Source organism: Microtus ochrogaster, linkage group LG1 (assembly GCF_000317375.1).
Source record: "Microtus ochrogaster isolate Prairie Vole_2 linkage group LG1, MicOch1.0, whole genome shotgun sequence".
NCBI lineage: Eukaryota > Metazoa > Chordata > Mammalia > Rodentia > Cricetidae > Microtus > Microtus ochrogaster.
Window position 1 is genome coordinate 27579390 of NC_022027.1, and position 16087 is coordinate 27595476.

The window sequence follows — 16087 nt, forward strand, 5'->3', positions numbered from 1 at the left end:
GAAAGAAGGAAAGAAGGAAAGAAGGAAAGAAGGAAAGGAGATAGGAGAGGGAGGGAGGAATGAAGTGAGAAATGAAGGGAGGGAGGAGAGAAGGCAGTTGGAATTAAAAGCAGAAGGATTTCAAGGGAAAAGCATTCATGTGGAAAAATAGAGGATAGTTTTATGACTAAATTCATTGATTAATGCAGACATAAAGCAGTTATGAACCCTTAAACTGTGGACATCATTGACTCTAATGTGCAAAAAATGTCAAAAGAAAAATTAGTGCAATCTGTCAATATTTATGAAACAAGTTTGTACATATTTAAAAAAATGTGAAGACTATAGGGGTCTTTTAAAAAGTTAAATAATAATGGTTTAACTCAGGAGGTAGCTGGCAGGCAGATCTCTCCGAGTTTGAGGCCAGCCTGGGCTACAGAGTGACTTGCAGGACAGGCTCCAAAGCTACAGAGAAACCCTGTCTAGAAAAACCATAAAAACAAAACGAACAAAACACAAAAAAAGTTGTTGCTAAAGATAATAACTTTAAATATAAAATTATAATGTAGTTATAGACTAATTATAAATCATAAATCAGGTGACAATAAAATATCACTCAAATCAATATTTCTGAAGACTTGCAATAAAATAATTAGCAGGGTTAAACTAAAAAAAATCTTATCTAGAAATTTTAATATTATCTCTATATTCTTATCTCAATGTTACTCCAGAATACATAGCAAATAATTCTGATAATATTTTCTCAAATTATGAATCATAGAAGTCTCTATACAGAAGAGATCTGAATTCAGTAAAAGAAATTTTATTCTTAAATAAAAAAGCAAAAGAAACTTCAAAAAAAAGCATGAAAACAAACAAATATTAAGCATACTCAAGTATCTTGAAAAATGTAACAAATTTAACCTGCAGAAAGACATAATTAATTTAAAGCATAAATCAATCACAATAAAATAATAAATGGTAAAATAGACCCAAGATTCAGTGACTAAAAAGTTGCAGAAAAAAGATCATATAGTTTCAATGTGGCCAAGCAAAATAATAAAACAACAAAAGACAAGCTGTGAATTTACCCATGGGAAGTGGGAAAGAGTAAAGTTTGAGCAGTAACTTTTAAAAATGAAAACACTATGCAAAACTATTCTAAGCATTTTGAAAATCCTGATGAATTCACTTAGAAGAAAATTTTAACTATTTAAATTACTTGATGAAAAGCATTCATTTCCTTAGCTACTCTTGTAGCATCTGGAGACTGTGGGAGCAGAACCAAGACTGAAGGCATATAAAGGGTTAAACCTTTCAAGGTAGACTTTTGATCTATAAAGGCTTCCCTACCCTTCATGGCAGCTTCATTTAACACTCCAGATGTGTCATTACTTAAATTACATTAAAAGAAAATTAAATTAATTAAAAGAAAACTGTCTGCCTCTACTCCCTTGCTGCATAGAAATAGATACAGTTTCCATAGTGTATGACTTTTTAAAAAATACATTATTGATTCTTAGCTTCTGTGCAATGTCTGGCTCATAGTTGTTTTTGAATGAAAAAATGAACAAAGAAAGGATGAGATAAAAGTTAGTAGAAGGAAAACAAGTTGATTTCTATTACATTTTGTTTGGGTAAATGCAGACCAAGCAGTTTTATAGAGTCATTCACGGAAATTATAGTTGGTTAGGGTACAAAACCACAGGGATCTGTCTACATATAAAAAAAAAGAAGATGAGCAAAAGGAAATGAAAGAGTCTTAGGGACATAGCAGAAGAGTGGAAGAGGAAGATTAAAAAAGGGGTTGAAAATGCCTGCCTGCTTGATTATCCATGTTCTTGTAAATTTCACTGCTTTTACACAAGAAAAATCCATGTGGAAAAGGGGCTTATTTTTTTAAAAAGGCATCTTTGATATGTCATATAAAAAACAGTTGTTTTATTATGTTTTCTACATTCTTTTACATATGTCCTTTAAAGAATGAATTATTCATTTGGATGTACACCAGTTTTAATTATGGATTGTTTTGTCTCTAAGATTATTTTCTTCTTTACTACAAGGGAGCCATCCAATAGGAAACGCAGGGCTATGTTAAGAACTATCATTTTATTTTGGCCAATGAATTCTATAAAAGTGATCTTTGCAGCTCTCTCAACACCATTAGCAGATGCCTCTTATCAGTATATGTTCCATTATTACCATTTCTGTGAAAAAAATAGCCTTAATACTGAAAGGAACTTTCAAGCAAAAAAATAGCCTTCTGTCATGTATCAAGGTCATATATAGATTATTTAGCTTTTAAGTCAATATACAATGCTTTAAAATATCAATATGTTAGGAAGAAGGGTTATAGTTTAGGGTAGTGGCTGGTAGGCATGCGAATATGAAGAAAGATAACTGATACTAAAGTCCTTTAAAAAAAAGTCAGATAGAAGCCCACTACTGTAGAAGATTTCTAAAATACATACATAGACATATATAAAAAGAATTTAAATAGAGTTACTCTATAATGGGTTGAAAAAGCCTCCACAAGACACCACAAGTTAACAATTGAAAGAGCTAATTGTCATAAAGGTTGTTGTCTCTTACAGAGTTTCTGACCAATGAGGTCTCATAGACTCTCAAACATTATGATAACTAAGAAAAAAATGTTCATCAGATTTCTCACCTATGAACTCTTAGAGTTACAATGATGGCTGGCATGGCAAAATATGCCAGTTCCCTCAACAGTGACTTAATATCATGGGAATAACCAACCACTTTCTTATTAGCTTTAAGACCCAGTCACAAGATGAAAAGCATCCATACTTGGCACTATTATTGGGGACAAGAACATGTAACTCAACTAGATAGGTCATAAAACCTATATTCTGCTAAATGTCTACAGTGTTAAACAAACTCCTTATGACTTGTTAAATCCATAGTGCATCTTTCAACCTTCATCAGACAGATGGTGATTAACACTGAGAGACACAACTAACCAAGGTGCAGAGGGTAAGGGAATGCTCAGCCCTAAATGAACATCTATATCAACACCCCTTCTTCCCAAGACCCAGGGACCATTCTGCCTAAGGAAATGGAAAGAATGTAAAAGCCTGAGGTGATGAATGACTACCAGGAAACACTCTCTCCTGGATACAGCAATACAAGTTTTGCATTTGAACTCCCAAGGCCTATACAAGTTCAAATTGGGCCAAATCCCAGCATGAGAGAGGGTACTGGCAACTGAAAGTCTCAGGGAGAGGAAGAGTTGGTTTTGTTTTTTAAATGTATGCCGTGGTAAGTAGACCAAGTTCCAAGGCCACACTTCAAAGAATGCATAAGCAACCCAAATTGTACAGGATGATTAAAAATAAATAAATAAAGGATTCAACGTTGGGTGGGTAGGGAAAGTCAGTTGTACCTGGGAGAAGTTAGAATGGAGGTAAATATCAAATCACATTATATTATACTGTCAAATAACTAAAAAATTACAAAACTAAAATATCAATGCACATTTTATCATTTTATATTTTCCTATACTTCTGCCATTCTTACAAAATGTCATTGACAAATTCAAATCCTCTGTTTTCCACTTACAACAAAAATTTGACTAAGGAGCTAAAACCTAGAAGGAAGGAGATGAAGTCAAATACCTGGAGAGACGTTTCTGGGTGATTTTCTCTCAACACTGGGGCAGGTGGAATTTCTGGAGGAGGCTTCGATGTTTTCTTTTTGGCTTTCTGCATTTGAATGTTGGTGAAATAGTTGACAGCAGCAAACTCAATAAGAGCCGAAAACACAAAAGCAAAGCAGACAGCTATGAACCAATCCATGGCAGTCGCATAGGATACTTTGGGCAACGAATGTCGAGCACTGATGCTTAGGGTGGTCATCGTGAGGACTGTGGTTATCCCTTCAGTGCAAAAGAGCAAAGAGATACAGCAGTTTACTGCTATTTCTATAAAAGGACAACTAACCCCAAAGGAAAAGGTGCAATGAAGTTTACAAAGTTACTACTGTGTGAAACCCACCACCTTTGATAGAGGGTTTGATCCTTCTGCTTCAGTGAAATCAGCACAGGTTTTGGAGTAAGAAAGAGATGCTCAGTTCTGGCTCCTGTAACCAACAGTTCAGTGTGACTTGGTTCAAGATTGAAAAGCTCACTGGGACTTTTCTGTACATTCTAAGATTACTATAAAAATACAAATATGTAAAGCACACATTGATTCTGTATTGGAAGCTGAAACAATAACCCAAGGAATCAATACATAAACCTCCCCAAAAAGGAAGATTAACTGAAACAGTGATTCTCAGACAGGAATGGGAAGTCAGACAGGAATGCTTTCTAAATGGAAGCATGAATATACTAGGTAAGCAAGGCCCATTACCACTAATACTTATTGTCTGAAAAATCACAAATCATCTATAAGTTCTTATTAAACGAGTATAACATGCTGAATAAAATTAATACATTCATTGTTTATCAAAACTACAAGTACATTCTGGCTAAAGGTACTTCTGGAACAATTTGGCCCTTGAAATGTGGGCATCTGGCACACATCATTGTACAACTTGAAGCAGAATTCTTGGTACAACAATAGGGCCCTTCTTCCATCAATTCTTTTCTGAAGTAACATTTCTAGGAAAAGTGCCTTTTTAACCTAGAAAGTTGGCCTCCAACTTTGAAAAATGCTACTTGTCACTAGAACTACAGAACAATGCAATATTTGAAGGTATTAACATTTGCACAATTTTCTCTATTTCCATTTATGTATATTTATCTGATCAGTATTATCTAGGTTATCCTGGCAATTGCTGGGAGATTTATTATACCCATTTGTACTCATTCAACATAACTCCTAGAATAGGTCCTGAAGCTGATACACCTGGGTATCTGTGGATGATGGTGATGGTGGTAGTATAAATGTTGGTGATAAGGACAATGATGAAGGTATCTTTACTGTATATGTCAATCAATGCCAATCCCCAGCTTAAAGGCAAATAATCCCTGCTCAATGGAAAATATAGGAAATTTTGCAGCATTAAAGGAATAATCATACTTTTATTTGAAGAAACAATAATACTGTATCTTCAAGTTAGACTCTGATTATACTATGCCTTTGTACTATCCCTTTACTGTTACACATATGTGAATGTAGAAAGGAGTGTAAGAGTAGCCTAAGATTGTTCCTAAGACCAAAAGCAATGGTTTCAATATGCGAGCTGATGTCTATTCATGTTTAAGGATTAGGAATATTGGAATAATTAGCAAACTTAGATTTAGAGAAATTTCAAGATAGAAGGTCTTTGGAAAAAAAATCAAACACCCTGCTTCCATTTTGATAAGAGTCACCATGCACCATGTTAAATATTGCTTCAAGGATTACCAGTCATGTAGTGCCAGATGCACCATAAATGTTCAATTAAAAAAAAAACAGTTTGGTTATGTCCAACCTTTGTTCTCCAGTTCCAGTCTCTCCCTAAGCTATCAGTTCCTAGAAGATAAAAATTTGGAGCATCTGTGTATCATATGAGCTATAAACTTTTAAAGAACATTCTAAAATTATATATCAATATGTATTACATAAGTTGTTTAATAATTTTAGGCATTTTCTTAGTCTAAAGTAAAGTTTTGAGATTTTATTATGTGTGTCTTGTCAGGGTTTCTGTTCTGCCTGGTCCCCATAATCATTAAGTCCCAAAGAAATCACACAGAGGTCTACTTATAAACTGATTGGCCCATTAGCTCAGCCTTCTTATTAACTCTTATAACTTATATTAGCCCATTAGTCTTGTCTATGTTAGCCATGTGGCTTGGTACCTTTTTTCAGCAAGGCAGTCACATCTTGCTTCTTCTTGGCTGGGTCAGGACTACAGAAAGCAGAATCCTCTTCCCAGAATTCCCCTTTTCTCATTGTCCTTCTTCTACTTCCTGCCTGGCTACTGGCCAATCAGCATTTACTTAAAATATAATTGACAGAATACAGACCATTGTCCCACATCATGTATGGGTATGCATACGCATATGTATATGAATATTATGATGTGTTGCAGGTGGCCCGAGACCAGAAAGCTCATTGGATCCCCTGGAGCTTGAATGGAAAGCCAGTATAAGCCTATTTATGTGGATGCTGGAACTATGTGGGTCCACTAGCAGAGTAGAAAGTACTCTTAACCCCTAAGCCATCTTTTCAAAACCCCAAAGTAGATTTTTACAAACTTTATTCCATTGAATAGGTATATTACTTGCATGTCTATACCAACGACACATTGGCCCATAGTGAATTTATCAGGCTTTTTCCTGAAAGAGACCTTCAAACATTTAGGCCTCGTTTCAAATGTCAGTGAAAAGGCACAATTCTCCCAAAGAATAGGAAACAAACAAACAAATAAATAAATACTAAGGTGGATTCAGAAACTTTAGCTACAAAGTTTGAAGATGAATTAAATTTCCTCTTGCTTATAACAATTTATCTATAATAGACTATTAAGAATTCAAAATATTTCACAAGTTCTACAATGGTTAAGTAGTGGGCTTCTTCTAATGCCACAGAAATGATTCTGGAAGTACTAGCAGTAAAAAGCTAAGAGTGTGTTCTAAATGAGAATACTAGCCAGTGCTCAGAAAAGTCTCCAGAGACCATACTGTGCTATCAAAAGGAAAAAAAAAGGAAACTTAAATTCAAATAAAGGAGCTTATGAGTCCCCTTACTACTGTAAACTTTGTTCTTGTTTCTGGTGGTTGAATGATTTTTGCTGCCAATAACTTTTTCCTGTCTTCCTCTAGCCTATGGTCATGTGAAAAAATAATTCCTAGGTGATATTCAACAAACAAAATACTAAAGTCATTACTGAGTTATATATTGAGTAATGAAATTCAGTTGTTCAGAATCAGGTTGATGGCTTACCTTAAATCACACTGCTTATACCAACATAAAAGAATGGTACATACGGCTGGTTTAAAATTTGTCATTTCTTTAGGCATTAAACGTTCTCTGTCTTGTGTTCAAATTTGAAGAACGCAATAGGAATGGAGGCATGTACTTATTCCCTTTGATTTCAGGTCTGTCACTTGGCAGAATAAACACTGATTGAACAGAAAGCAGAAGCTATCTCTTTCTATAAGAATCATACCCTGAAAACATTTCGAAGAGCTAATTATTTGTGTGTGTTCAAGTATTGTCGCCAGTCCGTGCATTTAGACTGCTGAATAGGCACCATATTAGCTGGCCCAGGAGTGGAGAGAGGAAATGAAAGAGCAGGCTAAGACTGTACACAAGAGTGAATTTTTGGCTGGCCATTCCTAGAAAATGAAATAGCAATGATTTCAACATGCCAGCTGGCATCCACTTGCGCTTAATGTTTTACCGCACTGAAATAATTTTTAAAAAAACCTTAGAGTCAGACAAATTTCAAGATAGAAGGCCTTTGGAAAGAATTCCACATATCCTGCTTCTCAGACTTGAGTTGCTTCAGGGTTTTGCTCACCTTGGTGTTACCTGTGACCCAGCATACTGTTCCTCTGTGAGTGGAAGGGGGGGATGAGAGCTGAGGAAGAGTCATATTGGCCTAGAGTTCAAATTCACCTATATCTCAAATGGAGTAAATAACCAATGACCCCAACCTTGTAGGGATTTACTTCCCTAAGGGAAATAATATTCTAGACCCTTGATGATCAGTCTAAAAATTACAATTGTGAAATAGCCTTTGTTTTTTGAAGATTTAATTATAGCTGTGATTTCCCTCAGTGATCACAACTAATATTGATCTAGGCATACATAGGCAGGCAGATCTCATATTCTAGATAAAAAAAATTCCTACTGACAAAATGTTCTCAATCAAAGTTCCAAAATTCTTTGCAAGCCCCTTCCCGGCTCCTACATATTATAGCTTCTGTGAGAATAGCAGGACTAAATTCTCAATGTTATAAATACTGTCTTGGGTGTACCACTTATAATTACATGGCTTGATAAAAGTTTTTAATATCTCTGTACTGTTTCCCTTATCTATAAAAATTGAGAATGCCTAGCTTGCTGAACTGTTGTGAACGCTAAGCAATAGGACTGCACCGTGTTCATCTACTCACTGCTGGGATTGTATGGGAGGGAGCATAGATCATACAATCAGTTTCCTGTGTTAATCACTCTTTAAACCCTCATAAAGTCTTAGGGTATTTCAATTCCCTACTTATGTAAAGGTCCCCAAATGAGAATTTCACCTATATTTATTTTAGGCATGATGAATGATTGTGAGTTTCTACATTGTCCACTGCACCATGTAATCACTCTGATAAGGTGTGAGAGCTGCGCTCATCTATGGGTATGGGTATGCAAATTTAGGGGCAGTTTAACACTATAATCACTTGGTGTGATAATAGTGGTAGTAGATTTACTTCTGGGATTTTTCTCCTGTGGAGCAGGCCTCAAATGCAATCAGAAAGTGGTTTGTTGCCCCCACAACACTCATGCCAGTATTATACTCATGGGAAGATGTTGCCATGCTGGTCAGTTTTGTAGTTCACATGGTTTACAGCTGGATAAGACTGCCGATGACTTTACAAAGCACGCTGCAGATCTGTGAAAGCTAGCCAGCAGGGAAGCAACCTCCTGGTCAGTACCAACTTGATTTCTCCATGTCTCATGACTTCAGCAATAGGGTCTTAATATCAGGTTTTGGTTAGCAACTAGAAGTCTGTTTTATTTGACTGGAGGGAGGTATCTGAAACATACATAACCTACAAATTGAGTGGTGGCATCCCTCATCTGGCAGAGAAGTTTTTATTTGATAAGTAATGGTGTCTGCCTTAAGTGCTTGAGTACTGGTCTAAAATGGTATCTCCGGACATGAGGGCTGCTACACTCAAAAACTCAGAGAAATTGTGGTTAATGCGTGGGACCTGTACAAGATCAAGTAGATAACATTCTAGTGGGAACAGGAATGATAAAGAACTCACTTTCTAACTGAGGTTCATTAAGAGTTGATGGGTCCTTGGGGAGAGAGAGTCAGTTTTCTTTAAGGGTATGGCCCCTATAAGGTCTACCATACTCCAGTGGAAACCGCACATGTGTGAGGATATCTGTAGTACAGGCTGGACTGTGTGGATTATTATTCATAAAAAGAGAGTGAACATAAATTTGAGAGAGAAAAGAAGTTGGAGGATGGACCTAGGAGGAGTTAGATGGAAGATTGGGGGATGGTGAATAGTATCAAAAGACACTATTCTATTTTAAAAACTAATAAAATGCTTTTCAAATCTTCACCAGCTTTGAAGGGTAAGTATATTAACTCAATTAATGGATGGAGGAAATAAGTGATATATTTGAATTTTAAATCCTAACCTTTCAATATTAGTATCTAATCCTTAGATATATTTTCCATATTTCATTTTCACATATATATTTAGCAGATAACATTTGTTCCACTGTTTCAATGTGCAGTTATTTAATTAAACTTTCATAACTTTATGAAGTAGCTTGAACCATTATTCCTGCTCACTCTCTGCCTTAGATCAAACCCTACCTCTAATACTAGCTCTCTGTATGAGTTTTGACTATGATTCAAATACCTTTAGAATTACAGAGACACTGGTTATATGTGGAAGAAATGCCTTTATAAAAGTATTTCCTATTTGTTGAAGACACCAAGACACTCTTATCTGAAGATGGGGAGTGCTGTGGTTTGAATCCCAGTGTTCTCAGAGGGTCATGTTTTGAATTCTCTATCTGCAGCTCATGACACTACAGCGAAGGTTGTGAAACCATTCAGAGGCAGGACCTTCCTGACAGATGTATCTCATTAGATGGCCTCTGGAGGTTACTCCAGTCCTGGCAACAGCTTATGTTTTCTACTTCCTCCCCACAACCGTGACAGCAGGTATCTGATGCTCCTTCCAGGGCCAGTGCTGCTACTACTGTCTGCTTTGGAATCTGTCTGAAGTCACGAGCCATAATAAACCTTGACTCCCTGAGCTGCTTTTGGAAGGGGTTGCAGTTACAGCAAAGTAAGATGGAAAGTTCCCATGAATTCCTCACCAGCATCCCTGCAGTTGTTGTATGACAAAAAAATGTTGTACCCACAGTTAAATGCAACCAAACTGAAAGGCAAAAAGGAGAACCCAGCGTATTTCAGGAGACCGATGCCTCCACTCTGTAAGAAGTCTCATCACTTTCTTTTCCCAACACTTCATGATGTTGATAAAGTTGAAAAGGAATAAAGAATAAAGAACTATATTACAATAAATAAATTGAACTGTAAATAATATGAAGATATAGAAGCATCCCTGATGTATAAAAGACTTATTTAATGTAAAAATGATAAACCTATACATCCTAAAAGGCTTATCATTTAGAATATTACAGAAGAAACATATTAAGAACAAAAAGAAAAAAAAAGTACTAGTTTAGAAAGTAAAACCGGAAGTTATGCACATAGGATACAATAATGAGGTGAGAGAGTGTGCACAGAATACCTTCCCATTCAATGCCTTTAGACCATTTGCATTTGTTCGTTTCCTCTAAAAAAAACCAGGTTATTCTAAAGCTTCCCTGTGCAGTCAGCCATGACTTTTATTTGCTTTATTTTAATCTGTCTATGCTCTTCATTTTAACACCTAGACTTAATGTTAATTCAATTACACAGCATTAGGCTAGCAGACCAAGAATGTCACTGACAGAGAAATTATATCCACATTTCCAATTGGTTTTCACATGACTGGGTCTCAAAAAGGGAAATCTGACAAGACATCAGAAGTGACAGGTTGCCCTTATCTCCCCAAGCAGCAGCATGTTATAGTGACCAGTTCGAAATGAAAACTTAAACAGTTCCTTATTCAGTGTGGTTTGGTATACGAGTCTGTAATATTTTCTAAGAAATAGCAAAGGGTTCTTACCATGAGTCACCACCAGAAATGTAATGTGAACAAAAGTATCCAAGAAATAAATTGAAATTACCAAACACAGTTCTAGCTGGAACAGACTCCTTATTTATCCAGAAAGAAACTTGAGAAAGGATCACTGTCATAATACATGGGATATACGTCTGAATCATAAAATAGCCCATCTTCCGTCTGAGGTGGAAGTAAACTGTCATAACAATGTATTCACCTGCCAGGAAAATGAAGAAAATACATTATTGGTCCTGTAGGAAATTATTCATTCGCTTCATGCTCGCATGTTAGACTAACGATCAGCATTCCTAGCAAATCAATTGTCAATTATCTCTGCATATTTCAATGAGAAGTGCATAGTTCCCTACTGTGGGCAGGAGAGCAAAAGAGAAGATGATATTGAATATCATTATTATTCAGAAAATTATATTTTCTATTTATAGATTAAGCAATTTAATCATGGGCTATGACTTCAAAAGATGACAGTGTTTTCTGTTTTAAAGGTCTAATATGCTAAAACAGTTATCTTTCATTTTCAGTATTTGTGTGTATGTGTGGTATATGAAAATGTACATATTCATATGTGTGCATGTGTACACACACTGTATGTTCACTTTCATGTAGAAGCCAGAGGTCAATGCTGGACATTTTGTGACTTATTCTGTAGCTGTCCTATTTCTTTATGCATCTACTTATTTATTTGTTTGTTTGTTTATTTGACTCCCAGTCTGTCAGTGAACCTCAAGATAAACAGTTCTTAAAGCTGGTTGACCAACAAACAGGATCTTTTTGTCTCTGCCTACCCAGCGCTAAGATTGCTGGCACAAACCATCACAACCGGCTTTTCACAAGAGTCCTAGGGATCTGAACTTGAGTTGTTATGCTTCCGCAGTGAGCACATTATCCACTGAGCAATCTATCCAGTCACAATATTCAGCATTTTTAAAAGCAGAATTTAGGCTTGGTATTTATAGAAAAGCAAATGAAAAATGTAAACACACAAACATACATACATACAAAATGAAAAGCTTAATTTTGGAAAGACATGAAACATAAATTTCTATAAAAGTTATATAAATATAAATATATTTTACTCAAACGTATTTTATACCAGTACATGTACACACATGTAGGGAGAAGCTGTATTAATTATATTTCTACATGCCGCATACATAAGCAAAGATACAAAGATATCACAGAAATACAACTTTAAAAATTCAGGGAGTAAATAAACAATTTACAACCAGCTGACAACCAGTTTTACTAGAAGAAATATATACAGACTGTTATTGAAGATCCAGTGAACATTCACTGTTTAAGCTAAAGATTTATAAATCTCTACTCCCAGACATATTTTCAAACTCACAGATAGGAAAATCAACAAATTCAGAATGTCATAAGAAATAGAGGTACCCTGCTAGGAGGCTGTCTCATTGTTTCATAATTAATGTAAAGAGGATATGCCAAAAATGATGATGTATGTGACAGGTACCGGAAAGACACAAGACACTGGAATTTACAAGCATTGTGGCTGAGATAGCAGAAAGATTCTAAGAGCCAGAGGATTGGGAGGTTTGCTGCAAGATTGAGTGTTTTCTAGTTTGTGTCTCCTATTGTAATACCGAAACTATACCCATAATGTCTCATCATTATGACTGTTTAAATGTGAACTGAACAAGGAAAGTACCAATGGACATGTCAAAGCAGAGGGAGAAAACCCTACACAAGACCTATAGGCAACTCAAGAAAGCTAAGCGGGGGAAAGGTGGTCTTCCCCATGGATGAGCCTGCCACTTGATTTTCCAGTGCCAAATACTCAATCTTGAAAATAACACACAAACACACACACACACACACACACACCATTATTTGAGCTGAAAATGTTATATTTAGGAATAAACATGTTTATGCATACATAAATGCATGCAATAGCAATTAGTGAAAAAAAAGAGGCCCTGAATTTGAAGGAGAATGCAGACAGGTATATGGGAAGGTTTTGGAGGGAGGAAAGGCATGGAGAAATGTTGCAATTATGATCTCAAAATTGAAAACTTAAAAAAAAATACACATGAGATTGGGGGAGAGAAACAATGCCAACACTTTCATAACAGGGTACTTGGATTCATACAAAGCAGTTTCAAGTGAGGGCACTGCGACCTAAACTATTTCACAATGAGCAACCTCATGAATTAATTTCAACTGCGAACAGTTAAATTCTCAACATTTCTTGTCCCTTGCTTCAAATTCCTAAGCCATGTTTTGAGGTATAATGTATATTCAAAATCTTGTCCATATTTAAAGTATATACTACTTAAGGAGTTTAGAGGTACATATTCGTCAGTAAAAATGACAGACCACAGTCTGTCATCCAGAATCCATCACCTCCAGAAGTTTCTTCTCAGCATCTTGCTTACTGTATTTTTGTGATAGGAACATCTAATACCCGTCCCCTATTACAACTGTTAACAATTTGCAGTAGGTGGCCAGAAGGTCCCTAGGGTTGCTTGTTTTGTGTAGCTGGAATGGTGAGCTGTGTGTTTGGGAATACTTGTTTCTCTGGAATCCCTCCCAAATCTCTAGAAGGCATCATCCTACTCTGCTTCCATGAGTTTGCCTTCTTTAGACTCATTCCCCTTCAGATGGGTGCTTTATCGATACAAATCTTAAAAAAACAAAAAACACCCTTCCTCATTTCACACCATTGTTCAAGATATTACAATAACTACCCAGCTTTTGTTGTATTTGTTTTACTAATACAGTGACATCCAAGGCCTGTTAAGAGTTTACAGAACACAGAGCTTCTATGAATTTGGGAACTTGGCATTTAATACCATTCAAATTACTTAAGCACATTATATTTACATGCTCCTCATTAGAAAAATATAAATGGCAACAGTACAATCTCCACAGATTGTTTAAAAGAATTCAATGCAAGGAAGGAATTGGGAATGACCCTGTAAGACGCTAAATACTGACTACATTCTAACTACCACTATTGTCTAAATACTGGTTTTAAAAAGTCACACTGTGTCTTGCTCAATGTTACACCCTGAATTTCAGCACTACAAAGGCTGGGGCTGATGAAGCTTCATTTTAAGGCTATCTTGGGCTAAATAGCAACCTTCAAGGCATCCAGGGCTATGTGAGATCCTGTATCAGACAGAGGGATGGGGAATCACATATTGAAACCTAATCTTCAACATGATATAGGAACTAGTCTTTGATAGGGGATTAGCATATGAGGGTGGAGTACTCAAGGTCAGCATTAGCATTTATTTCAAATAATCTTCCTTGGTAATCCTTCCCTATTCCCAGGTTGAGGTCTCTTGAAACTATTCCATGTTACAGGAAACAAGATCTCAGAAAGCACTGGGTCTGAAAGCACCCTAACTTCGATCTTTCTAGATCCTAGGCTTGAAAAAGAAGTTTGTTCTTTATATAAATACCCAGTTTGTGATATTTTTATTGGAGGGAAGCTGCTTGTTTTTGCTGGCCACCCCACTAGCTTAAATCCTTGCTTGCTTAAATCCTTAGCTCTAGCTTTTTATTGGCTAACTCATATTAATTTAACCCATTTCTATTAATCTGTGTATCACCACGTGGCCGTGGCTTACCAGCTAAAGTTTCAGCACATCTGACTCTGGCAGTGGCTCCACGGCTTCTCCCTGACTTCGCCCTTCTTTCTCCCAGCATTCAGCTTAGTTTCCACTGCCTAGCTAAGTTCTGCCCTGCTATAGGTACAAAGAAGTTTCTTTATTCATTAATGCTAATCATAGCATACAAAGGGGACTCCCACATCATATTTTGGTTAAGATATCTTAATACAGTTTAAGTGAATTAAGATAACTATCATTAATTAATTATTCCTGGCAAAAATAAGTATGGAAGAAATACCATTTTGGAATAAGCTATAAATAGCCAATTTTCTCATGATGGAAGCTAAAATTTAAGATTATTTCTATTCATATTTCAAAATCCAAGAATCTCCAGTATAGCCACCCACTCACTTAAATGACAGTATATGTACTTTGCAAGCATGCTTTTGCTTTTGGTTTTGCTTTGGAACAAAGGGCAAAAATGGCACCATACAATTGGGTAATGTTAATAAAAAATTGAAAAGCACCACAAAATCAGAGCCAGACTTTTTCCTCATATTTTGTTAAAATGGTTTTTAACATATTTAACATTATTGGCTTTTGAGTCTATGTAAAAAAAATCTATTCATTTCTCCTGTCTCACAAACTCAAAATTTATTTTAAACTGAATTAAGAGTATAAATATATCAGCTTGACTTCTCGGGAAGAAAATTCCCCTGAAAACACTGAAGATATCGATGAAAGAAACCAGACAAAACTCCATTTGCTGATGCCAAGTGGCACACTGACTTTTGCCATTAAAAATTTCACTAGGAGGGAGCAGGGCAGATATCTTAGTTGACAAAATTCTTGCCATAAAAATATAAAGATATAAGTTGAGACCACATAAAAAAAAAAGCATGGTGAGGTAAGCCAGGCTTGTTATCTCAGAACAGGGGAAGCAGAGATTGGAGGATCCTGGGTCTCACGGAACTGAGTGTCTGGCTTTCTTAGCAAGCTCCAGGACGGTGAAGGATCAAAAACTAAGGTAAATGGACCCTGAGGACTGACCACCTTTGACTGGTCACATATACACACCCATATCCACACACACATGCTTACATAAACACATGCATACACACACATGTATGAACAAAAATAACACAGAGATGGAGATGGAGAGGGAGAGAGAGAGAGAATATGTGCATGCAATCTCACCTGTAATAGATTTGATAGTTTCACTTGATACAGTCTGCCCAATTAGGTCATATTGAACTAAGCTAGAAGACTCCTTTGGCACCTCCACTGATTTTTCAGGGCCTTTGGTCCAGGTATAGATCATCTCACTCTTGGGATACGCATCTGAACAAGAGCAGAGAGTGTGCTTACAGTCAGGACTCCTCCTCCTTCATCCATCTTAAAAATCAACACTTAACATGGCAAATGCTCAACAAAAAAGGGAAAACAATACTCGCTTTGTCATTTTCAAACATGTTCATAAGTTAGGAAAATAGACAGATTAAACAAATCATAGGTTTCACTGTTTTTATGTCAAAAGATGGAATGGGGTAGAGAAGAAAACTGAAACAACCATAAAGCCACATTTGTGTCAGTGCAGGTGGTCATATTGCCGTTCCAATAAGGCAGGTAGGTTGAAAAGCAG

The 16087-nt window shown here is 36.2% G+C and overlaps 1 protein-coding gene across 3 annotated transcripts in view; it reads right to left on the reverse strand.

Annotated features, from left to right (window-relative positions):
- Gabra4 (gamma-aminobutyric acid type A receptor alpha4 subunit) overlaps positions 1-16087 on the reverse strand; it is a 74657-nt gene that overhangs the window by 40438 nt on the left and 18132 nt on the right. The window contains exons 6-8 of one of the 3 annotated variants that reach the window (XM_005359312.3): positions 15643-15786; positions 10914-11066; positions 3618-3877 (exon numbers count right to left, since the gene is read on the reverse strand). The exons of 1 other annotated variant lie outside the window; for it this stretch is intronic. In XM_005359312.3, the coding sequence (XP_005359369.1) occupies positions 3618-3877; positions 10914-11066; positions 15643-15786 (557 nt within the window). The remainder of the gene's footprint in view (positions 1-3617; positions 3878-10913; positions 11067-15642; positions 15787-16087) is intronic. One more of the 3 variants, XM_013350818.2, reaches the window with a different exon arrangement.